Raw genomic sequence first — 26776 nt, forward strand, 5'->3', positions numbered from 1 at the left:
TAGTACTAGAGCTGTCAAGCGATTAAAAAAATTAATCATGATTAATTGTGCGATTAATCGCTGTGTTAAAAAATAATAGAATACAATTTATTTAAATATTTTTGGATGTGTTCTACTTTTTCAAATATATTGATTTCAGTTAGAACACAGAATACAAAGTGTACAGTGCTTACTTTATATTTATTTTTATTACAAATATTTGCACTGTAAAAAAGAAACAAAAGAAATAGTATTTTTCAGTTCACTAATACAAGTACTGTAGTGCTATCTCTTTATCATGAAAATTGAATTTACAAATGTAGAATTATGTACAAAAGATAACTGCTTTCAAAAATAAAACAATGTAAAACTTTAGAGCCTACAAGTCCACTCAGTCCTACTTCTTGATCAGCCAATGGCTCAGAGAAACAAGTTTGTTTACATTTGCAGGAGATAATGCTGCTCGCTTCTTCTTTACAATGTCACCTGAAAGTGAGAACAGGCATTTGCATGGCACTTTTCTAGCCAACGTCACAAGATATTTACATGCCAGATGCGCTAAAGATTCATATGTCCCTTCATGCTTTGCCCACCATTCCAGAGGACATGTGTCCACGCTGATGACGGGATCTGCTCGAAAAGCAGAGAGGACTGACCCATGTTCATTTTCATCATCTGAGTCAGATGCCACAAAGAAGGTTGATTTTCTTTTTTGGTGGTTCGGGTTCTGTAGTTTCCACATCAGACTGTTGCTCTTTTAAGACTTCTGAAAACATGCTGTACACAGGTGTGGGCAAACTATGGCCCGTGGGCTGGATGTGGCCCATCAGCCATTTTAAGCCGGACCTCAAGCTCCCGCTGGGGAGTGGGATCTGGGGCTTGCCCCGTTCTGGCACTCCAGCTGGGGAGCAGGGTCAGGGGCCACTCCACGCTGCTTCCAGAAGCAGCGACATGGCCCCTCACTGGCTCCTACATGTAGGGGCAGCCAGGGAGCTCCACTCTGCATGCTGCCTCCGCAGCTCCCATTGGCCAGGAACTGCAGCCAGTGGGAGCAGAGGCGGCACCTGTGGACAGGGCAACGCGCAGAGCCGCCTGGCCGCGGCTTTGCATAGGAGCCGGAGCGGGGACATGGCCGCTGCTTCTGGCAGCTGCTTGAAGTAAGCGCCGCCTAGACCCTGTCCCCCTGAGCCTCTCCTCATGCCCCAACCCCCTGCCTCAGCCGTGATCCCCCTTCCACCCTCCGAACCCCTCAGTCCCAGCCTGGTGCACCTTCCTGCACCCCAAACCCTTCATCCCCAGCCCCACCTCAGAGCCCACATCCCCATCTGGAGCCTGCACTCCTTCCCGCATGCCAACCCCCTGCCCGAGCCCTGATCCCCCTCCCACCTTCTGAATCCCTCAGTCTCAGCCTGAAGCACCCTCCTACACCCCAAACTCCTCATCACCAGCCCCATCCCAGAGCCCATACCCCCAGCCAGAGCCCTCAACCCCCGCAGCACCCTACTCCCCCGCCCCAGCCCAGAGCCCCCTCCTGCACCCTGAACTCCTCATTTCTGGCCCCACCCTGGAGCCCACATCCCCAACCAGAGCCCTCACCCCCGCCCACACCCCAACCCCAATTTTGTGAGCATTCATGGCCCGCCATACAATTTCTATTGCCAGATGTGGCCCTCGGGCCAAAAAGTTTGCCCACCCCTGCTCTACATCTTGTCCTCTCAGATTTTGGAAGGCACTTCAGATTCTTAAACCTTGGGTCGAGTGCTGTAGCTACTTTTAGAAATCTCACATTGGTACTTTCTTTGCATTTTGTCAGATCTGCAGGGAAAGTGTTCTTAAAACGAACAACATGTGCTGGGTCATCATCCGAGATTGCTATAACATGAAATATATGGCAGAATGCAGGTAAAACAGAGCAGGAGACATACAATTCTCCCCCAAGGAGTTCAGTCACAAATTCAGTTAATGCATTATTTTTTTAACGTGCATCATAGGCATAGAATCATGTCCTCTGGAATGGTGGCCAAAGCACGAAGCGACATACGAATGCGTAGCATACCTGGCATGTAAATACCTAGCAATGCCATGGTGCCATTCGAACACCTGTTCTCATTTTCAGGTGACGTAAATAAGAATAATAATGCAGCATTATCTCCCGTAAATGTAAACAAACTTGTTTGTCTTAGTGATTGGCTGAACAATTAGTAGGACTGAGTGGACTTGTAGGCTCTGAAGTTTTACGTTTTGTTTTTGAGTGCAGTTATGTCACAAAAAATCTAGATTTGTAAGTTGTACTTTCATGATAAAGAGATTGCTCTACAGTACTTGTATGAGGTGAATTGAAAAATATTATTTCTTTTGTTTATCATTTTTACTGTCCAAATATTTGTAATAAAAATAATATAAAGTGAGCACTATAGACTTTGTATTCTGTGTTGTAAATTGAAATCAAATATTTGAAAATGTAGAAAAACATCCAAAATATTTAATATATTTCAATTGGTATGCTATTGTTTAACAATGCGATTAAAACTGCAATTAATCGTGATTAATTCTTTGTGTACATGGCCTACCACTCATTTTTAATCATGATTAATTTTTTTTAGTTAATCGCGTGAGTTAACTGTGATTAATTGACAGCTCTACTTATTACCTTCAAGACTGGTTTTGTAGTGTTGCTGTCCTTGTGTCCAATGCAGGAGTGATCAGTTTGTCTTATCTTCCCACTCATCAGTCACACAAAAGCAAGAGCAACATCTCTACCATAATACGCAAAAATGCTTTCCACACATGCCAAGTATCAAGAAATAGTAATACAATTTTCAAAGTGGGGTGCAGGAGAAGAGGTGATTTGACTGCTCTGTAGAGTAAGGTATTATCCATAATTAATATTCTAACATGGGACTTGAAACCGTTGCCATGGGACATGAAACCATGCAGGTTTCCATCTGATTGGACATTATGACAATACTTACATCAATAATGCCTTAGCTACTTGATTGCTGTCTGAAGCATATGAAAACTTTCCACGTAAACATTTAATTAACATACTTAAATTTACAAGAATCTCATTTCACTGAAATTAAAACTGTTTATGCTTCAAGATAATATGGAAATAATTCTGCTCTTCACTTTGTATTGCTCAAGGTTAATGTTAGGACTTCAAACAATGTTTGTCCTTCAGATAGGTTAGATACCTTGGGCCAGATCCTCAACTTATGTAAATCAGCATAGCTCCATTGAACTCAATGGAACAATGCCAATTTACATCAACTGAGAATCTGCCCCTTTGTGTACATGGCCTACCACTCATTAATCTTTGGTAATTATGCCCAGGAAGCATTTCCATTTTTTTTAACCCCTGTCATCCCCAGGGTATTTTTGAGCATTTATGTTAATCTTCTAATTAGTAGCCAAAACTTGAAAATATCTCAAAATAACTTTTAAAAAAAATTAGTTTCCTACAAGGACCATATTTCTAAGCTGCTGAGAAAAATGTCTAATTTTAGCTAATGTTTCATTATGGTCATTCAGAAACATAAAGAGATTTACAGTGCTGGAAAGGATCTGTTTGTAAAAACAAAAAATCTATAGATCTGTCTCTAGGTAGCAAAATATTCCTTTCATTAAAGCAATGCACCCAAAATAAGAAGGCAGTGGTTTGTTATAGACTTTAACAGCCATAGGAATCAGAATACTATGTAACTACTATCTCTGATAGATACATCTAAGACTCCTATCACTTTAATATCCTATTTCAGCATCTTTACAGCTGGATTATCTTGAAAACAAAGGACTTTATAAAACAAAAAAATGATCTTGCAGTGGATTGCACAATATACTGGAAAATCCTTATTCTGCCTTCCCCCTTCTTCAGATCACCAATCCTAAAAAGAACTTGGAAACAATCAAAGTAGACATTACTTCTAAGGAATTCTCATCAGGTTTTGCACAAGACCCAGTTCATTCTGTGACAGGGTATTTGGGAGTGTTCAATTCTAGATAGGCAAGCAGAGCCAAATTTTCAAGGTGTAGTCTCTGATGTTTCTCACATGTCATATATGTATAGAAATGGTAATGTGCACAGTTTAAAAGGTCCATTATACCTGTTTACTGGGAGGTAAGGTATTACTGGTTTGAGCATCTGTTCCAACAGATCATGATTCAGCAATGTACTTAAGCATGTGCCTATCATTAACCATGTGAAGAGTGCTATTGACTTTAATGGGATTGCTCATGTTTTTAAAGTTAGACACATACTGAACTGAGGCCTTAATGGGAAATACTGCTAAAACCTGTAAATCTTACCTACATGTAAAAAGTTTTATTTACAAAAAAAAAAAAAAAAAACCCAAAAAAACAAACACCCTTTTTCGCAATGTTTACCATAAAATGTCAACATTTTCCAAAAGTTTGCTAATAATGGGACTGGAGAAAGCACAGTTTTCATAGAATTGTAGGAATGGAAGGGACCTCAAGAGGTCTTCTCGTCTAGTCCCCTGCACTCAGTGTAGGACTAAGTATTATCTAGACCAGTGGTTCTCAAACTAGGGCTGCCACTTGTTCAGGGAAAGCCCCTGGCAGTCCAGGGCGGTTTGTTTACCTGCCCCATCCGCAGGTTCGGCCGATTGTGGCTCCCACTGGCCATGGTTCACTGCTCCAGGCCAATGGGGGCTGCAGGAAGGGCGGCCAGCACATCCTTCCCACAGCCCCCATTGGCCTGGGGCGGTGAACCGCGGCAGTGGGAGCCGCGATTGGCCGAACCTGCAGATGCGGCAAGTGAACAAACCGGTCCAGCCCACCAGCGGCTCTCCCTGAACAAGCGGAGGCCCTAGTTTGAGAACCACTGATTTAGACAATCTCTGACAGGTATTTGTCTAACCTGCTCTTAAAAATCTCCAATGATGGAGATTCCACAACCTCCCTATGCAATTTATTCCAGTGTTTAACTACCATGACAGTTAGGAATTTTTTCCTAACGTCCACCCTAAACCTCCCTCGTTGCAATTTAAGACCATTGCTTCTTGTCTTATCCTCAGAGGTTAACAAGAACAATTTTTCTCCCTCCTCCATTTAACAAACTTTTATGTCTTTGAAACTGTTATCATGTCCCTCCTCAGTCTTCTCTTCTCCAGACTAAATAAACCCAATTTTTTCAATCTTCCCTCATAGGTCATGTTTTCTAGACCTTTAATCCTTTTTAATAATTTTTGTTGCTCTTCTCTGGCATTTCTCCAATTTGTTCACATCTTTCCTGAAATGTGGTGCCCAGAACTGGACACAAGACTCCAGTTCAGGCCAAATCAGTGTGCAGTAGAATGGAATAATTGCTTCTTGTATTTTGTGTACAACACTCCTGCCAATAAATCCTAGAATGATGTTTGCTTTTTTTGCAACAGTGTTACACTATTGTACGGACCCAGAACTGATCCCCACTTGATATGCCCTTCCAGCTTGACTGTGAACCATTAATAACTACTCTAGTATGGATGTCGAACTCCTCAATCTCTGACATCTCCAAACAAAATCTAAGATCACGAGAACTGGCATCACTGACCTTCAGTATGCACATGACTACATCATTCTCGCACACACAGAGGCCTACCTGCAAAGTACCCTAAGTCTTTTTGCAGATGCCTATCGCAGCCTGGGTCTCTCTCTCAACATCGGGAAAACCAAGGTGCTCTACCAGCCCTCACTTGCACAAACTCTTCTTCATACTCCACAAATCACCATAAGTAGAGGGACCATTTTCCATATGTTGGCAGCCACATCTCCCAAACGACCAGTATTGACTCATAATTGAATACAGGATCTGGTGTGCCAGCACATCCTTTGGAAGACTACTCAAATGAGTCTTCAATGATAGGGATCTGCAAACAGGCACCAAGATCTTGACTTACAAGGCAGTTGTCATTCCCACCCTTCTCTATGGGTGTGAGACATGGGTAACTTACAGACGACATCTCAAGCGGCTGGAATGGTTCCAATGGCACTGCCTCAGGAGGAGTCTCAGGATAAGCTGGGAAGACCGACTCACTAATATCAGCATTCTTTCTGCAGCCAACATCAGCAGTAAAAAAAGGTGCAGGCCATGAAACACCAACTCCGCTGGGCTGGCCATTGTGTATGCATGCCTGACACTCACCTTCCGAAGCAAGTACTCATCTCACAAGTTAAGTCAGGGAAGAGGGGCTTGCAGAGGGCAGTGGAAGCACTTCAAAGACATACTAAAAGTACACCATAAAAAGGGAGGCATCAATCCAATAAAATGGAAGGACTTGGTGCAGAACAGAACACAGTGATGCCACACCAAACACCAAGCCACAGCTCCCTTTGAGGAGAACAGACATACTCATGAGACAGAGAAGCGGCAAAGGAGGAAAGAAAGGGCACAACAATCCAGCCAACAATTATGTCTCCTCCAAAATTACACCTGCAGGGCATGAATTGGGCCCCTCAGCCACTTAAAAACCCACCAATCAATCCCTTTGACAGACATCATCCTCACATTGAGGGATAGCCTAAGTCCTCTCTGGGAACAGTTTTCCAACCAGTTATGCATCCACCTTATAGTAGCTCCATCTAGGTTGTATTTCCCTAGTTTGTTTATAAGAAGGTCATGCGAGACAGTATCAAAAGCTTTACTAAAGTTAAGCTATAACACATCTACCACTTCCCCCAATCCACAAGGCTTGTTATGCTGTCAAAGAAAGCTATTAGGTTGGTTTGACATGATTTGTTCTTGACAAATCCATGCTGACTGTTACTTATCACCTTGTTATCTTCTAGGCATTTGCAGGTAGATTTTTAAATTATTTTCTCCATTATCTTTCTGAGTACTAAAGTTAAATTGACTGCCCTGTAATTCTCTGCATTGTCCTTATTCCCCTTTTTATAGATTGGTCCCATAATTTTCTCTCTATAATTAGAATAGGAGCTAAGTGTGGTATCTGTTGGGAAGTGTTGAATTTTTAGTGTCAACTATTCTAAATTACATTTACAGAGGTGAACCCCATTTGTACCAGCAAAATCTGTTCTTTTCTTTCTTGTTTTTAATGCACAGATGTTAGTGTGCAGCAAGCTGCAGGGACAAAAAAGAAAATCCAAGTTGTAGCACCTTTGGAAATTTTGCCCTGATTCAGTTTGTATGTATTCAGTATGGCTGATAGTGCTTTAGAGTACATTCACTCTGAGCCTTAGAATATTACTTTTAGTATTCCAGTGATCTGGGATGCCACACGCAAGATTGCAGTAGTCTTCATAAATGTTTGAGAAAATTGTCTGAATAAAATCCTAGTAAAATCCTAGTAATTCCATGTTGTGCTCAGGGACTTAGCCACAGTCAGGTGTCAAATTAGATTAACAATATTTAAATGACAGCACTCCATCAAAGGTGGTTACTGAAGAGGTTTCCCTATAGCAATAATTCATTGTAGGCCATACTCACATGATGCAGGGCTTTGTCCTGGAAAGCAGTGACTCTGAAAAAGATTTAGGGGTTGTGATGGATAATCAGCTGAACATGATCTCCCAGTGCGATGCTATGGTCAAAGGGGCTTGTTGATCTTTGGATGCATAAACAGGGGAATCTCGAGTAACAGCAGAGAGGTTATTTTACCTCTGTATTTGACACTGGTGTGACCACTTGATTACTCGTGTCCACAGTTTAAGAAGGATATTTATAAATTGGGGAGGGTTCAGAGAATAGCTATGAAAATGCTTAAAGGATTATAAACTGTGCCTTACAGTGATAGTGTCAAGGATCTCAGTCTATTTATCTTAACAGAGAAAAGGTGTTGGGGTGACTTGACTTGACAGCCCCACATACCTATCTGGGGAACAAATATTGAATAATGGGCTCTTCAATCTAGCAGAGAAAGGTATAACGCAATGTAATGGCTGGAAGTTGAAGCTAGACAAATTGAGCCTGGAAATATGGGGTAAATTTTTAGCAGTGAGAGTGTGGAAAGCTTTGGGACAATTTACCAAGGGTTGTGAATTCTCCATAAATGACACTTTTTAATGTTTTTCTAAAAGATCTGCTCTAGGAATTATTCTGGGGAAGGTCTATGGCCTGTGTTATACAGGAGGTCACAATGGACCCTTCTGATCTAGGAATCTATGATTCTCAGTTCCTATTAGATATAGATGCTTGTACGTCTTTTACAAATGAGCAAGAGAGAGAGAGCTTATGCACATTCAAGGAGAAGCAAAGGTTTCAACTATTTACAAATACTTGTCCTGATTCCTTGAAATCAACATTAAAGAGTAGTGACAGGTTCCATATCCAGGCTAATGTGAAATGACAGATTGCTCAGATCAGAACAAAGGGAAAGGCCATGGGCTAAATTAGTCAATACAGCTTCTCAACAAAGTATGCATCTAAAAAGTTCCCATTTTTAACATACACACAAACCAATGTTATACGCTGGTTAAGAGCTGAATGAGAAAAACAGGAGAAAGGAAATGTAACCACTTTAGTCACTTCTTTTTTCTCTTACCCAGTCACTGTGTGTTTGCACTGTGTGCAAAGTTTTTCTTTAGGCTCTTCCTTAACTAAATTTCACATTCATGCTTCCCTAATTGCTCTGATTACTCTTCTAGGGAATATAAAAATTAAGTCCTACCTAACATATAAAATAACACACCAAAACAAATAAAGGATATGAAGATGCAACCCTCCATCCTTAAACCTCCTACCAATACACATTTTTGCCTGATTTTTCTTATTCAATAATAACTACCTAGAATGGCAAGATAAAAATGCTCATCTAAATGTAGGTTTTGTAGCTTTACCTTTCCCTAATATAATCCAGTTAAAGGTCTACCTGTGTCTCCTCTAAACCCAGGGCCCAATCCTGGAAGGTATTGAGCCCCTGCAACTCCTATTGACGACATTAGGTAGGAGCTACGAGTGCTCAGCACCTCTCAGGATTTGCCCCTGTGTTTTAAATGAGTTTCTGAATCAACAAACTGTACAACCAAAAAACATGTGTCTTCCTCCTTGGTAAAAGTCCACTGTCAGTTATACACCAGTATCAAAATGACAGCTTTCCATTTCTGTGAGTCAAGTCCTTTAATAACAGTCTCCACAGGAAAGAGCAGGAGGTAATAATATCACACATTGCTATGAAGACTATGACCTGCTATAGACTACACATTGCTCAGGGTTTACGAAAAAATCCGCAATCTGAATGCCGTAGTTAGATTGACCTAACCCTAGGTGTAGATACAGCTAGGTTGACGAAAGAATTTTTCCATCAACCTAGCTACCATCTCTTGGACAGGTGGACAAACTACATCTACGGAAAAACCCTTTCCGTTGATGTGGAAAGTGTCTTCACTGCATTGCCTTAGCTATGTAGCTGCAGCTGTATTGTAGACATACCCTAATGGTGAAATCCTAAGCCACTGAAGTCAATGTAAAAACACTGATGGATTTCAATGAGACCAGGATTTTACCTTAATTTCCACCTGGCTCAGCAAAGCTTGAAATATATCTGAGATCTTTTTGGACACTGCAAGAAAAAAACATGGTCAGTAGATGGTTTCCAGATATTGGTGAATGAGCACTTTACTAGTTAGGTTCTGTCAATCTGTTTCTTCACTTCAGCAGGTGGGTATTGTAGTTGTAAGAACACTTGATAGAGATCATGTAGGTGTTTGTCTCTGTCTGAGGGGTTGAAGCAAATGCAGTTGTATCGTAGAGCTTGGCTGTAGACAGTGGATCGTGTGGTGTGATATGGGTGAAAGCTGGAGGCATGTAGGTAGGCATAGCGGTCAGTCAGAGTTACTCTCAGTGCAGGGGGCTGGACTAGATGAACTCCCAAGGTTCCTTCCAGCTCGACATTTCTATGAGTCTGCGATCCAGCTCAGTAATTAAAATTTGTTGCCATTTCATGGGAGTTCAGTGTTAAATGAGTTTGGTGGTTATTCCATTTCCTACTGGACATGTGTACAAGTCTCAAAAGCCACCAGCACTGACTTGTCACCATCATTGGCAGTTTTAGTAGAAGAACCAAGCCTTTGGGAGATCATTGAAACTGAACTCCTAGCCTGTGGCTACACTGCTTTTTTGTTGTGCTAAATAACACAATTGTAGGGCATAGTGCAGAGTTGACACAGACATTTGTTCTAGTTACATTTAGGAATGATTTTAGGAAAGTTTTATAGCCTGTGTTATGCAGGAGGTCAGACCAGATGACTACAAAAATGGTCCGTTTTGGCCTTGGAATCTATGAATATGAATTTATGAACCCTGCAGCTTAGCGTTAAAAGGACGATCAAGAAGCGTCTGCATCCTGGGACAGATTTTGGTGTAGTGTATACACTGGAATTTCGTTCTCAGATAACACATGTTAATGAATACATGTTAATGGCATCTAAAAATTCAAGTATTGACATACCCTGGAGGTGGTCTCTCTAGGGTTGACACTAGCAGGTCAGGGTGGAGTAGTCTGGACTAAAGCTACCTATGTTGCACTACCACTGCCTATCCAGGTCTGTGGACAAACACATTATTTCAGTCTCTAATAGAGCTATCATTCTGCTATCTTGCCTAAGCTCCAAAAAGAAAATTATGATTATTAACCCTGTCATTTATTTTACTGTCCAGTTCCTTGCCAGCTGATTTACCAGCAGACCTGCTTGAAAGCCCTTTGATTACTCAAGTCATTCTTTTCCTTTTATATCACAAGAGCTGTGAGATGGCTAGAAATGTAGCTGGAACTGTGCATAAGATTCATTAAGTAATCTCCCTTAAAATCTAGCTCTCCCTGCCCAAAAAACTGTTTTATTTTAAAACTTGGCTTGTATAAACTTTTATAATTTGTAAACATTGCAGAAGTGGCTTTTCATATACCTGGAGCTGACACTATACTGTTGAAAAACATCACCATTTTGCAAAGTCTTGTAATATTAGATACACTAGTTTAACTGCGTTGATTACAGAGCATCCTGAAAAGGAAAGTATAATGGGCAGCTCACTGCAAAGAAGAAAGAATGCGTCTTAAATCACTGTCCGTTCCTAAATTAGATTATTACTTTGAAGGTAATTTTAAATTTTAAAACATTGTATAACAAAGTTTCAGGTGTATTCACTTGTTAGATTACCTTTTAAGAAAATTCAGATAGGTTAAAGGATAGTTGTCTAATGTGATCATGTTTTTTGTTATTCTCACTATGCCATATTTCAACAAACCCTATGTCTTCTATACGGTGATTTATTTGCCTAAAGAAAGACAGAAAATATTTGTCACCATAGTGTCACCGTGTGCACTGGCCTGACCTTTCATTGCCCCTTCTTTCTTCTGGAAACTATTATGCTGCTATATTGCATTGCTGAGAGTGGTGACCAATTTTATCTTTGAAATAAATGGTAGTACATTTTGCATTAAAATGAGACTCTGCTTTTCCTCCCCAATAAATCTTGTGGCTTATATATAATACCAGGGGGCAGTATTTTTCATGATCAAGGTCATGCAGCACATTTCCCCGCAGGTGGAACACTGTACAGGTGTCTTGATAATTTAGTGAGTACACGTTACTGAGACGTATGCTTTAAGTAAATTGCTCCAAATTACAATTCAGCTTTCTATCCAGGCTTGCCTTTCCTCAGATGGGGTTTTCTCCCTTTATTGGCTGCACTGGAGGCAGGGTGAAACCTGTCCATCAGGATAGGGCCATAGCTCCTTGAATTCTTGATAGTCTTTTCCTTGGGGTGGCTCTGCTCAGCTAAGCAGTTAAGGCCAAGAGGAGAGCAAATGGACAATGTGTTCGTTTCAGAAGCCCTTTGTCTCTTTGACACTCTGCAGCTCCCACTGATTCCTGGTTCTTATGCCTCCTGGGATTTGAAGATACAGGTTTCTCCTCATCTCACCCCCTTCCTATCAAATATGATGTTAATGATACTGTCTCCAAGAGACAGTCTTCAGAGTTTGTATCCTTTTGAGATGAATGGACAAGAGGGATTCACACCTCTCCTGCAGTTATTGTTTCAGCCTTTCTGTCTGCCGCAGATTCAGCACAGCATCACTTTGCACTTAGTTGGTATTTGAAAGGTTTTTGTCACAACCATAAGGACTCATTTTTTAAAAATCAGGTTTAGATTCTGTAGATGCTAATGAACCTCATGGGACTTGGGGTGGCTGCTGTCCCCCTACTTATAATTGCTCCTTGAATGTCTACAGCATGAAGGACAAAACAATGTAAGTTACTGTAGGCTTTCTCTGCAGTAATGTACTCTGCTGTTTGTGGCGGAGGAACAATCTGGTAAAGAACATCATCTCACTTTTGCCCCTTCAAATGGGCAGAATCCCACAGAGCACCTGAAAATGCACTTAGACTTTTGTAGGACTGGGAAATAGGAAGGAGTGTCCCCAGGAGATGCATTTCCCTCTCTCGTGCCACCTATGGCTAGACTGCATGAGTGCAGACTCTCCTTGCATGTAGGCAGAGAGGAGCACAAAAGGTTTATATAATAACAATCTACAATGGGTGAAATTTTCCCCTATGCATAGGATCAGTGCAAGACTGATACGCCAATTAATTCCCACTAATGTCCTCATAATAGGAATTAAGTGATACGTAGGTCTTGCACTGGCCTCGCGTCACATGGGTGAATCTCACTCAATAAGTTTTACTTAAAAAATAAAAAAGATAATAAAACTTGAATAAGAGATCACAGAAGGAGGACGTAATTTTAAATTTTGGAATATTAAAAGTGACAAAAGTGTTTTATTTTCCATCTTTTCAAATCCAAATTTCTCTTTCTAGCACAGTTTAGACCAGGCTAAAATTTCAACCACCCAACACAGAGGGTGTGATTTTGCACATTTCTCATGAGATCCAGTGACTTCAATGAAGTAACTCACAGAGTTTGGAGAATCAGGCCCACACAATACTCCGGGGAAAAAAGGGTAAACAGAAGTCACCAGAACTCATTTCCATCCCTGTCCTCCATTGTGTATAGCAAGTGCTATAAATCATATTTTGGCCACATACAATTAATTTTATGTTCTTTCCCTGTCATCCTCTACTTTTTTACCCTTCATAATTCTTAGATTTGTTTTTTAAGGTCACTGTTAGTTTCAGGTGGAATAGCTTGTGCTTAATATTGAAATATCACTCAACAATAATGTAGTAGCCAAGTTTTAAAGATAAAGTATCAAGGATCATATTTTTACAAAAATACAATTAAAATTCACCATCATTAAGTGTCAAAGGAGAACTAATCCACTGATTCCTCCCAGAGCCTATTTTGGGTTAAGGAGGCAGAGGGAATAAAATGGGTTTATTGCATCCTTTCCTGAGGAGGAGGATTCAATGATCATCCTTGCACACAGTGGCAGCCGTTCTTAATCCTGTTTGTTAACCCTAAAAGATAACACCATGAAATCTGCCTATGTTTGAGATAGCTGGTACATGCTATTACAGGATACAAACATTTTTTATAATTTTCAGGATAACTGTTCTTCCAGATGGGAGCCTACAAATCCTGAATGCTTCCAAATCTGATGAAGGAAGGTACTTATGCCAAGGAGAAAATGTGTTTGGTTCAGCAGAAACTGTAGCCTCAGTATTTGTTAAAGGTATGGAAAACCACACCGATTAGTTATTAATTATATTATTATTTGTATAGATTATTGATTATTTGTACAGTAATAGCTCCAGGAGCCCTGGTTATGGACCAAGACCCCATTGTGCTAGGGCCGGTGCTGCACAGACACAGAACAAAAAGACAGTACTTGCCCCCAGAGAGTTTACCAAAGATTGTGCCAACAATTGCTTCCCCTCTGTTGAATACATGCCCATAATGTTTTATGATAACCTATGTGTCAGAAAAACTAGTACATAAACTAAATCTTTCCAGATTATTAAATTAATTCTGTGTGTAAAAGAAAAGAGAGAAAAATTAGGAGGTATATACCTTTGGCTGTTAGACATGCTAGCTGCCAAAAATAATTATCCTTTCTACATGCACACAGTGAATAAAGTATAGCAATAAAGTCCTATTTTTAGCCATAGAAATCCTAAAAAGAAATGGCTAGATTAGAAACCCAGCAGATCATTACCTGTTTTCTAACTACTCAGTTACAACTAGTTTCCCAGCCACTGGGTTGCTATTTAGACAAGTGATGTCTAATTTATTGATAAGAGATCAGTCATCTTAAATTTACACAGCACTTCACTCTGAGTTATAAATCAGCAATGAATAATTGACAGTTCAGAGAGCATTTTCAAAAGATACATGAGGGATACATTCCACTGGCAAGCAGCAATATGTTTTTGACACATAACTCTAGAACTGAAGAAACAGAACCTCTGGCTATCCAGGGGAAGTAGTTCAAACTTGACCATTACAAAGAACTAGATCCTTAACTGCACTAAGCTTACACTTGGGTGTGAGGGAGCAGAATGGTGCTGGTGATTCAATTTACCCAATAGGAGAGGCTCAATCCTACAAGTTGCTGAGTACTCTGTGCCCAATCCAGAAAAGTTTTTAAGCACATGTTCAGGTATGTGTGTATTTACAGTGACTTTTAGGACCATAGTGCTCTGCACCTTGATGGATCAAGTCCTAAAGTTGCTGGGGATGATGGCTCAAAGCAGGGCCAAGGCAGGGTTTTATTATCGGTCCCAGGTTGCTGTTCTCTAAAAGAAAATAGTATATGCCCCTAGCTAATACATACTGCTGTCCCCTTCATACTGACTAGCTCTTGTAGTGCATTCGCAGAGGACTGCATTCCCAGTATTATTGTCAATAACAAGCATATGCAAATCATGAATAAACCCCCCCAAATCATGATATTGGGTTCTTTTGTTTGTTTTCTGATGTTTGCGTCTTTAGGGTTCAGGTTTTCAAACTTTTCCCTGCAACTACGAGAGCTAGAAATATACTCTTTTTTTAAATGAAAGTTGAGATTGTTGTATAATCACAAGATTCCAGGAGCTGATGCTTTAAAAATATTCTTTGGCTCATGATGAAATTATGAAAGTTGGAAACACCATTTCTTGAGGACAATGCACCAGCTAGTGTGATAGTGGGTCTCCCTTCCCAGGATTCCTTGTGGTGACTAGATGAGATTGTGCCCTCATGAAGATGAGGAGATTATTGCTGTCTCTCCCCGGTCTTTGCTCCCTCCCCACTGTGGGCCCACATACCACAGTGTACTTGACCCTGTGTACTCAGAAACAAAAAACCTTCAGCCCAGCAGGCAGACAAGACTTTTAAATTAAACAGAACTCAAGCAAATGCTATATTGATGTTGGAATATCACAAGACCTGCATTTAATTATTACTAATTCTTCTGTTTTCAAGAACCAACAAGGATAGACCTGACTCCCAAGAGGACTGAGTTAACCGTTGGAGAAAGCATTGTCCTCAGTTGCAAAGCGATTCATGACAACACACTAGATGTGACTTTCTACTGGACTTTGAATGGGCAGCCAATTGATTTTGAGAAGGAAGGCGGACATTTTGAAAGCATCAGGGCAGTAAGTGAACATATTTTATCTTCCGTAAAGTTCTAACAGTTCAATCTGTTTATAACTTAGCCTTTCCCACATATGACATGATTGAAAGATGAAAAAAATTCACTGAAGGTAAAATGAAATGTTATCGAATTGAACTACTAAATGCACTTCATTTAAATTAATTCAAGCAGCTTTAATCAAAAAGAAAATAGCTGTAAAGCTCTGAGTCCCACTGATATTAGTGAGGCATCTAGTGATCCTAGTAAGAAAACAGAAGGTACTTTGAGCCAAATTCTCATCTTACTCATACAAATGATTCCATCAACTTTCATGGATCTATTAGCATGAGTAAGGAAAACAAGAATTTGTTAGTAGCCAAAACTTCAATTATGGTTATTACTCATGTTGCTGTTGTTTTCACAGATGATGTAAGTTACATAGCCATGAACACATCCCCCCAAATGTGCTCTTTACTCACACAGAACATATTTTAATCTGTGAATACCAAGCAATACATTTTCATTTTCAAAACATTGTGTGAGGTTTTAGCTCTGTGGCTCTCATTACAGTCAATGGAAATCATGTGACAAAAACTGTTCTCACCATTTTGAAATATTACGCTTTGTTACCGTAACTATGTAACATTTAGATAAAGTCAAACAGCCTGGTGAACTAATCTGAACCTGTGCCATGTAAAGAGGCTTGAACTTTCTGAATGGAAACAAACCTCTTTATATGAATGAGGTTGGCATTAGAATGCCCAATAATTCACCTTATGTTCTTGTTAATTAAATGTAAATCAAACATTCATGCAATGTTAACATAGCTAAAGGAAGCACAAAAATCAGGAAATTTAAAAAGTTAATATTTCTAATATACATGGAATGTAGTAGAGTTAAGTTTGCAGTAGAAAACTCAAACGTTGTAATCTAATTTGTCTGGGTTCATATTACTATATTACTATATTACCAATATTTATTTATATATTGCATTTAGCTTCTCTGGTGCTTTTTTAAAATAAAAACCCTCAGTGAAGTGCATTCTTACTATGGGAGTCCTCAACAGGTACACCTTTATCTGGGCATGCCCAACATTCCAAATCACTCAAGGATGAGTAATAATAAATAGAAAAGTGCTGTAACTTGCATACGTGTTCCTTCAGTGACACTAACTTTAGCTTCACAATTCTCTATTTCTGAGCAAAGTAATTTTCAATGATAGAAGTGAGGAGATGCCAGTTTTGTGTGGAATATAGGGAACATTGGACTAAAATGAGTAACATCCCTTTAAATTAGGGACCTTTGATACAGTATAATCCTGTATAATTTTTGTTGTTCCAGAATTCATAAGCACTGTAGGGTAAAGATTGTTTCCCTGCCAGACTCATAACATTATGATTGTGCTGCTCAGTCTTGCTATTTGAGTGGCTTTAGTGTTAAGTATAATGACCGTCCTGGTCCTTTATGTCGTTCCACAAAACTACCACCTAAGTAATTCCACAAACAGAAGAGTTTATTAACACTGATGCTAAATTCCCACCTGTGAAAATTACCCATACTCCAGTGATTACAATCAAAAACACAAAGCACATCTTAACAAGACTTGTTGCCTTATTTGACTGTGTATTATGTCTTTAATTATGGGCATCTATAAATAACATTGCATTATTTCTCAAACTGGGGACCAAAGAACAATACTCTGAAGGTGCTTAGTCTGTTACTTACTGAACTAGCAAACATTCGGTACGTACATCAGTTTAGATGCTTCACATGTATCACTGGCAAGAAGTGAAGTGTGAAAATGTTAGGTTGAAAGATGATGAGCATGCAGGGAATAGTAAGAAAGGGAGAGGAAACTAACATTGAAGGTAACTACTACAGAATTCATTTTTCCTCCCATTGATTTAAAAGGAACAGCTGGGCAAAAAAAAGTGTGTGTAACTCTGTCACATACCAGATAGGTTTAGACAAGTATGTAAATAGATATAGACAGCATCCTTTGGCATTAGAAACATCCTGTTTGCCCACCAAAGTACTCTGTGTGGAGCAATCTCTGTAATTCAGAGAGGCAATGTTGCATGGGAATCTGAATTTTCAAGAGTGATTTATTTCTATTATTTCTTCAATTCCATTTGGACCAAACCCTGAAATCTTGCAAAACATTTTATTTAGGGTTTTCTTGGAATTTTTTTTTATTGACATTAATGTTTATTTGTATCAATGAGTACTCCAGAGTTTAGACCCTTTGTTAATGAGTAAAATTTGATTTTCTAGCTGAGGATTCCTGGTTTTGCACGTGTGTATTTTCATCCATCTGCGTTCTTTTCAAATATATATTTTTAAATTAATATAGTGTTTATGACAACCCTGCAGAATGAATTCTTGTGTTTAGCCATAGACCATTACAAGTAAGGAGCAGCATTGCCCTGTTGGTGTCCCTCATCCCTGACCTTGAAGAATAAACCTAGGCATAAAAGAATAATTTTGTCTCTATGCCTACTCAGTCCTTGACCTTTGCTGAGACTACTAATAAGGGAACCAATAAGTACTAGCTGTGAGGGTAGTTTTTATTAATGTGGACACTTGAAAAGAGACTTATTAATGCATTTAATGCAATGTACCAGGCATTGACTGGATGGTAACTACTTTGTCACTAGTGACATGGGGTATATTTGATCTGGTGACCTAGAAGAGAGATCGAGATCGACCACATAGCCGACCACCAATCCCCTGCGTTTTCAAGTTTCTCCCCAACTTCACTCTTTTGTGTGTCTTTCATTTAATTAATTTTAAATTTGTAATTCATAAACACTGTAAACAGGCTGAACAAAGATTTATATGAAGCAGAATCCATTAAAATATCAAGCTGTTCTACAAGAACAACTTTACTCTTCATCTGACATAAAATGCTGCACTAATTAAAGGGGGTCACTTTAGATAACAGTAATACCTGTCAAAAGTCTTGTAGAAGAAGGCATGCTTTGCACAGTATTTGGACAGTTACTGCTATATGAGCTTTGTGCCTAAGGCCTGGTCCACACTAGAAAACCAGGTCAGTTTAACTACATTGGTCAGGGGTGTGAAAAATCCACACCCCCGATTGGCATTGTTAAGCCAACCTAAGTCCCCATGTAGATAAGAGAAGGTCAATGGAAAAATTCTACCTATTGCCTCTCCAGGAGGTGGATTACCTGTGCAGATGGGAGAGCCCCCATGTCGGTGTGGGAAGTGTGTACACAGAAGCACTACCACACTTCTCATTCCTCCTCTCAACCCCAGTTTTTAGTTCTTTATCATCCTGCAGCCCATTCAACTTAGGTGTGTGCAAAATTCTACCTGCTTAAGTGTTTTGCTGCTCGTAGATCATCATATGTCACCATATATGGTCACTGATGTCTTGTGAGAAGGGCCTACTGCAAACGATGATACCTGCCAGCGTCGAACAGGACTGGACTATCTCTTATAGGACTCTTGAGATCTCTGCTGGAAATACAGTTGTGACCTGGATTGCTTACTCTTTGTAATTGAGTACAGATCCCTAGCAATAGAGGATCTCCTGCCTCAGAACCAAGGTCACTCTATGCACCCCTTCTTCAGTCTCTCTGTGTGGATAATTTCTGACTAAATGCTAGTGAAAACTGTGCTGCAGAGATGTCCAGCCTATCCTGATAAACAGCAGAAAGGATTTCACTAGAACCACGTATGCAGCAAAGTGGAAGAGATTTTCTGTCTGGGCACAGTGACAGCACCTATCACCACATTGCCTGGACATCACCCATATATCGGATTACTTGTTACAGCTGAAGTCATTAGGCCATTCAGTCATCTCTGTGAGGGCTCACCTGGCATGCATTTCAGCAGTTTACCCACCAATAGACAGATTCTTGTTTTTCTCTCACCCTCTGGTGATCCAGATATTTGAAAGGCCTAATCAGTCTTTGACCCAGTACTTAACCAAGTCTCATTCTTCTTAAGTTGAGGAAACACTTCATACTTTAGATGTTTGCAGAGCTTTGGCATTCTACGTTTACCACACTAAGGTGTGCAGAACCTCTAATAGGCTTTTTGTAGTCTATGCCAAGAGAGTCAAAGGCCAACCAGTGTCAACTCAACGTATATTACACTGGATCTCTGACAGTATCAAGCTTGGCAGATGTCTCTCCTCCACTGAGAGTAATGGCTCACTCCACTGGGTCCCAGTCCACTTTGTCAACCTTTCTGATTTATGGTCCTATAATGGACATTTGTGAAGTGGCAACATGTGCATCTGTACATACCTTTTCCAGACATTATGCCATCACTCAAGCATCTTGCGACGATGTCAGCTTCAGAAAGTCTGTGTTGCAGTTTCTGTTCAGACAATCTGAAGTTCCACCATCAGTAAAAGAACTATTACAGAATTACCTCAAGTGGAATGTCTATATGCACAACACATCTTGGAGAACATTTACTGTAGATAAGGACCCATTCTTTCCTCTCAGCACAATGTCCCAGACTCCTTTGCAACAACTTCTAACATGTGGTCCACTCTGTCAGCTCCCAGCCCTGGATTACCCCAAACAACCGCTTCCTCTTCTCATATTCCCATACTGTAGAAGGCCTCTGGAGAAAGACCCATGAGCATCAATTCTTATATTAGATTATAAAATTTTTCAGACAGGGATTATCTCCCACTGTGTGTTTGCACACCACCTAACACAATGTGGTCCTGAATCCTTCTGGGTGCTACTGTAATATACTTAATAAACAATAATAGTAACCAAACCTTCTTTCTTCTAAATTGTCTTTATATGTAAAAGGGGGAATGGGAAGAATACTGTTTCCTGAGATCTTTGGATTATGGGAAAGATTTCTACATAATGCAGAGCATGACTACATAATGTGAAACAAGTAATTGTTTTATTTTTAATTAACTAAAACATTTGAAGTCTGCAAACATCAGAACGTAAAAACAGCAAATGCTTGAGGTGTACAAAACTAAAAATTGAACAGCATTTAAATTGTTCTGAATGTATTTATGAACAGGAGTCGGCTTGAAGTCAAGAGGCCCATCATAGGCTATGTATAGTTGTCAGAACAATTTAAGAGAATTTATCATGCAATTATTTATTTATTTTTTTATTTATTATTTATCAATCACTGTTGACTGTACAGAGGTGCCATTGCCATGAGGTTACTGTATAAAATCATTAGTTTGCTTTAAAAAAAACTTCACTATAAACTAGTTTGCTAATCAAATGTGCACTAGCCAGCAAGACACATTTGTGATATTTCATCAATGTAATCTGACTAGCTCTCACTAATGAAGGTTATTGTGCTAACTCCAATACAATATGAACCATAGATTCAGCTAACCTGAGTGCAGGAATATCTGGAAAAACATTTTGTGTGTTTTGAATTTGAGCTTAATTTGAACAAAATGACATTAATAAACAAGATTTGTTTCATGCTTAGGGCCAAATCCTTGTCCCAGGGCAACATTGCCGTTGATTTCAGTGGGATCCAATTTGTGGAGTCACTTGTGGAACATAAGGGAAGACAGGCAGTTTTTCCAAATGCGTGGGACCCCAATCATTCAAAAATCACACTTAATCTTCACCCAGAAAATGGCCAGTAGCTTGTGCAGATCACAGAGAACAAGCATAATGTGCTCTTTGTATGACACCCAGTTTAATAAGCAGAACACTGTGCTCTGTGCTAGCTGCAATCTCCACAGGTTTGGCAAGAGTAACCTGCACTGTAGTAATCCAGCCTCAAGGTGAGAGCTCTGCTTGCTTCTGAAAGCCAAAGGTATACACTTTTTGCCAAATGAAAATGATAAAAAGAGCATTGAGCAGTCGTGTTATGCACTCCATCCGACTGTTGTGGAGTGGAAACTGATGGCCTCTCTGCTTATGGGAAATTGGCCCACATGGAGATGGTAAGATTGATTTAACTGATCATGAACACAAAGAACATTCACATCAACAGAAGCTACAGTAGCTAGAGACTGACTGGCACTACAGCTGCAGATGAACACCTTTTATGACAACCTCCAACATGCAAGTCCTGGATCAGCACTTCACTGCTCCCCCATTGTGAATTTGCAGATTCTTGATGCTTGCTAATTGCCATCTATTTCTAACACTAGAAATCAAGATGATCTGCTTTTTGTGCTGTAACATTGACCTAAAAGAGAATGTTTGTGAGGTACTGAATTCTATAATGATTATTTGGAATAGGTAGTGGGCAGCACTTCCAAAAGCTCAGGTCTCCTAACCCAAAGACTAAGACCGGGTAGCTGTCACATCATTGTTTTATGTCCGTTTAGCATATTGAACTATCCTGCCTGATAGGTTATTTTCCAAGAGAGGGTAGTTATAGTCACACAACTAAAGGTGGGATGTGGTTAGAGTGTGTTGCGCTGGAAGGGGATTATTACAGTCAGCATGGAGAGTGAAAGGAGCTGAATGGCAAACGTTTTTAAAAATGAAAGGCATTGTACAAGGTTCCCATTTTTGTGTATATTTCCTGATATACCTCTCCGTTGAAATTTATACAGTGAATTGCATAACACCATACTGACTGTTTGCTCCCTGGCAGAAGTGGATGAAACAAACTGTAGGGTTTGGACAACCTGCGGCGTAAAGATTAGAAAAGGACAATGTGATTAAACTCTCGGCTCTATTTCTGTTGCAAATAGACTATACTCTGTAATTGGGGAAAGCCTGTAAAGGTGGGAGAATTAATGAATCTTCTCAGTCTAGAGGTAAAGGAGAGACAGATTCCTAGGGAGGTTTCCTAGCAACTGCTCAGGATGGTGAAACTCACTCTCCTGGAAAGAATGAGTACAGACCTTGATACTTTAAGATCCACATGTAAAAGTTACGTTCCTTCAAAGCAACTCACAACCTATTATCATTTATGAAATAGAAAACAAAAAGTCACATAATTTATTCCCATCAGAAGTAACTTAAATTAACTTCATAAGTCACTCTGATAGCATGGTGGTTGGAGTGGTAGAAGACTCTAAAGAGAACAGAATAATTTACACATTCAGAAGATGTAGACGACCTGAGCTTTGATTCTCCTATGAAATTAGGTCACTACGTCTAAGGCAGCAGCTAATGTTATTAATAGATAGCACCACAGTATGTGAAAAATTACCCCAAGCAGCAACCTATAGATAAAGCTAATTAAAAGCATTGTGAGCACACCTGTGACCCAAGATAAATTGCAGTACTGGAACAGATAAAGCAGTGCATTGATATGGCTCTTGTGGATACTGGGGCCACCTGTACACTAATAAATGAGATACTTTGGCGCATAATGTAAACAACACAGACCAGTTGGTTGCCCTAAAAAAAAGTACCATTATTCCTGACAAATGGCAACACTGGCCATACTATTAATTATGGGTTGTTTAATGAGGACCATATGGGCTGGGGTTTGCAAAGGAGGTTAGGCACCCAACTGCCCTTAAAATTCATTAGGAGCTGGGCACCTATCTTTCTTAGGCTCCTCTGGGATCCCAGCTATAGCACAGAAGAAGACATGTTCAATGCTCTATGGAGCTTTCCTTGTATTATGAGCTGGTGTAAACCTTTCAGATACCAAATGCACCATGTGGCTAGGTGACGTTCAGAACTCAAACCAATGCAGATATCTTTGTAAAAAAAAAAAAAAAACTTTGTTGTTATAATGGTGCACTTCTTGGCAAGTGTCCACTGACACCGTGCGTGAAGAGCTACATCATAGCATGCAGCCTTCCCATGGATTAACTGAACCAGAATCTGCTTTTGTTTAGAAGAGAACACACAAAAAACATGGCAATTTCATGACAGCACTCATTTGAGCTTTTAAGAATATTAGGAGCACATATTGACAGGTACCTCAGGCAACTCCATATCATGCTGGGCGAGTTTTGAACCCTTTTGACACTTCTTGCTTCATTGTAACCAACTTTCTTTTATCCTACCCAAAGGGAAACTATGTCTCTGAACTTACTGAAATGTTAGATTTATTTTAGCAACAGAAGTCAAAAAGTAGAAGACAGGGATTCTGGCTTTGGTTACTTTTAATAGCTACTGTATGAGAATTTTTGTTGCACTCCTATTAAGAGATCACTGTCTTTTAAACGATTTCTAAATCTGAATGTAATCTCACTTTTCAAACCTAAACATAAGCTACAATAAGACTGTACTTAGCTTTTATAAAGGGTAAATCAAACCACTTTGTAAAATATGCACACCAGTCTGAACCTCAGTCCTTTCTGGAAACTAAACCCAAGTCTTTTATGGTTCAGTTTGCATAACTATCATCCTCACTATCCTCAACTTTCTCTCTGTCACCTTCAACAGACTCATCCCTCTTCCAAGTCATCCAGAAAGAACCCCTACCCACGACATTCCCAGTGTGGAATCTTCACTCCGCAATCTCTTTTCTGAGGTTGTGGGTTTGGTCTAATCTTGTGAGCTCCCGGTCTTGCTTATGGTCAGTCATGTGTGCTGGAGAAGCTCCTGAGACATGTTAAAAGTTGTTAGGAAGTAAGAGAAAGTGAGTCTGATCAAGATTTAGATACGGTTCAACTAACCAGCCACAATATTTTAGATAAGCCATTTTTCCTTTTTGTCCTGTGTTTGTCCCTTATCTGTAAGTAAAGGATTTTGAATGATATCTGTGAGGGCTTTAAAACACATCCAAACCACCAAGGCAGACCTTTAACCTAGGCTTGCTTCAGGCCAGATATGCCTCTTCCATAAGAGTTGTCTTCAATACTGGATATGATAATCTCCATACAAATGCAATGTATTTCAGTTACCATTTACAGTGAACAAATCCATTAATATTCTACTAGGACTGAGCCACACTTCCCAGGTTGGATTTTCAAAAACAAAATGCTTTGGTCTAACTCTGCTCCCATTGAAGTCTATTGGAGTTTTGCCATACACTTCAGTGGAAGTAGTTAGGCCAACACTAAGTGCTTTTGAAAATCCTATGCTTAATCTCTTTGACTCCAGTTCTCCAGGAATGTTCATCACAAATCCAAAAAGAAACTGAGTGTGTGCAAAGGTGACTTTCATGCCAGTTTTTAATCTCCTTCTTCCACCAACCCTCCCTTCCCACTATCATGGGGAAGTTTGGGCACCAGGCTAGTCCTTGGTGTAAATTAAGGCAACTTGACAGGCACGCATATGTATGCCAATTGACAATAGCCCCCAGAGAGCAACCAGGTGTAAAGGAGCCCCTATACCAGCAGCCAGAAGTAGGACAATATAGGAGCTCTGGTGTCAGCTCTATACTACCTACAACTCCTTGCCCACACTGGGGGAATTTTTAGTACCCAACTAAGAGCAACTGGAGCAGCACAAAGCAGTCCTCATGGACCAGTTAATTGTGATCTTCATCTTCACCAACAGTATTTTTCTTGCTTTATGAAAACTTTAGTTCTTGATTATTTTCCAAGGTTTCAAAACCCTGAACTTTGTATAAAAACAGGACTTACTCAGCCTCAAATCCCACAGAACCCACATGTGCTGTCATCCAGAATTTTAAACCCAAGGGGCCAGATAAGCTTTACAGATGTACTGTTCTAGGATGCCTCATCATATAATTCCTGACTTGCATAGGAGGAAAATGTCTCCAGAGTGCCTTCCATATCGTTAGAAAGTGAGGTGGCCCAATTCTCCAAGATAGTCTGCTCCCGCAACTCCCATGGGCTACAGTAGGATTTGCAGCTACTCAACACCTCCCATGATCAGGCCACTAATTTCTAAACACACATCAATTTATATTAAAAGCAAGCAAGTTTAATTTTTTCCCCTCACACATTCCAAGTAATGCTGGTTGTTGCACATACTGTTATTCTGTAATAAACTTAAATGTTTCACAGGGATCCGTTTTATTGCACTGCTCTCTCTCATTTATAGCAATGATTCTTCCAATTGCTGCCAATTTGCCTAGTTATTTAAGCATGCAGATTAAATACACATTATTTTCCTGATGAGAGTATTAGGATTCATATAGTCATGAACCCTGTAGTAGTTAGTGATAGCAAAGATTTTGAGACAGCTCCTTAGAAATTAAACCAGACTATCTATAATGCTTTTTTCCCCCTTCACAAGAAAGCCTGCATTAAATATAGATTATCCTCAAAAGAGAGACTGAAATGTGGACTGATGTTGGTCTTATCCTTTAAATACCTAAAGTTTATATCAAAAACATTAATCTTCTTGAATAATCCATGTTTCATGGATAATAAGCACTGTTGTGCTAGAAAAGTTAAAAACTTTTTATTCCCAAGACAACTCCTCACAGAAATGAAATAGTGTGCATCTCTTTTATGTTCTCCTATTGCAAAATGCTCAAATGTCCTAGAAAGGATTTGAGTGATGTGAGAGAGTTTCTAGAATTCCAGAATAGAATTTAGAATGTAGAATTTCTGAATTGTACCTGGTCAGATGATTGGTCTATGCATTCCAGTATCCTTTCTCCAGCAGTGTCAGATACTTCAGAAGGAAAAATACCATAAAATACCATAACTTTCTACTATCAGATCTACTAGTTTATTGTACCATTCACTCCTGCATTATCTCTGGTACTAATGGCATCCTCTGTCACCCACCTGCCCACTTCTCCAACAAGTAACATCTTCACTTTCTGGCCCCATGCAGGGGGAAAAACCCTGACAAAATTGCCTTTTCCTATTTTAAATTCTTACCTAAATTTTAATCCCTAAATTTGAAAACCTACCTCTGGTTTTGGGGCGTGCAAATCATTCTTATTTGGAATTGGTTAGAGAAGAGGCTCATTGTTATATCTGATGTATCTTTATCTCATCCTCCAACTTACCCTCACCCAGTTTTTCTGTTTCATCCACCGGTTGTGGCCTTTCTGACATGTAGGTTGTTAACTCTCTGGGGAAGGGGATTGACATCTTTGTTATTTGTCTGTACAGCACATAGTACTGATCCTTTTTTGGGATTCCTAGGAGCTACCATAATACAAATAACAGTATTATAGAGGGGGGATTTTCTTTCTAGCCATGCCTTGTGATCATCTTTGAATCATGGATCATGAAGAATAGAACAATTAAATATTATAAACGTTGATTAATGGGTACATCCATGCTTAGGTGTTGCAGAACTGAAGGACAGATACCATCACCATCGTAGCTAAGCTCTTGGTAAGTGCTTGGATACCACAGAGATGGGAGTCTGTACAAGAATCTAAATAGGGAGAACCAGCTTGAATTGAACATGGGACCAGAAGGTAGAAATGCCTAAATTTTTATCCATGGTCTTAGGGTTAGTTTACCCTATTGGTAAAACAGTGTATTCTGTTAA

The 26776-nt window shown here is 39.7% G+C and overlaps 1 protein-coding gene across 2 annotated transcripts in view; it reads left to right on the forward strand.

The window, feature by feature from the left end:
* Window positions 1-26776, forward strand: part of CNTN5 (contactin 5) — a 955706-nt gene that overhangs the window by 845572 nt on the left and 83358 nt on the right. For both annotated transcript variants that reach the window (XM_074957075.1, XM_074957069.1), the window contains exons 14-15: window positions 13441-13568; window positions 15299-15474. In XM_074957075.1, coding sequence (XP_074813176.1) covers window positions 13441-13568; window positions 15299-15474 — 304 coding nt within the window. The remainder of the gene's footprint in view (window positions 1-13440; window positions 13569-15298; window positions 15475-26776) is intronic.

The sequence above is a fragment of the Natator depressus genome, chromosome 1, assembly GCF_965152275.1.
Source record: "Natator depressus isolate rNatDep1 chromosome 1, rNatDep2.hap1, whole genome shotgun sequence".
In the NCBI taxonomy this organism is placed as follows: Eukaryota; Metazoa; Chordata; order Testudines; family Cheloniidae; genus Natator; species Natator depressus.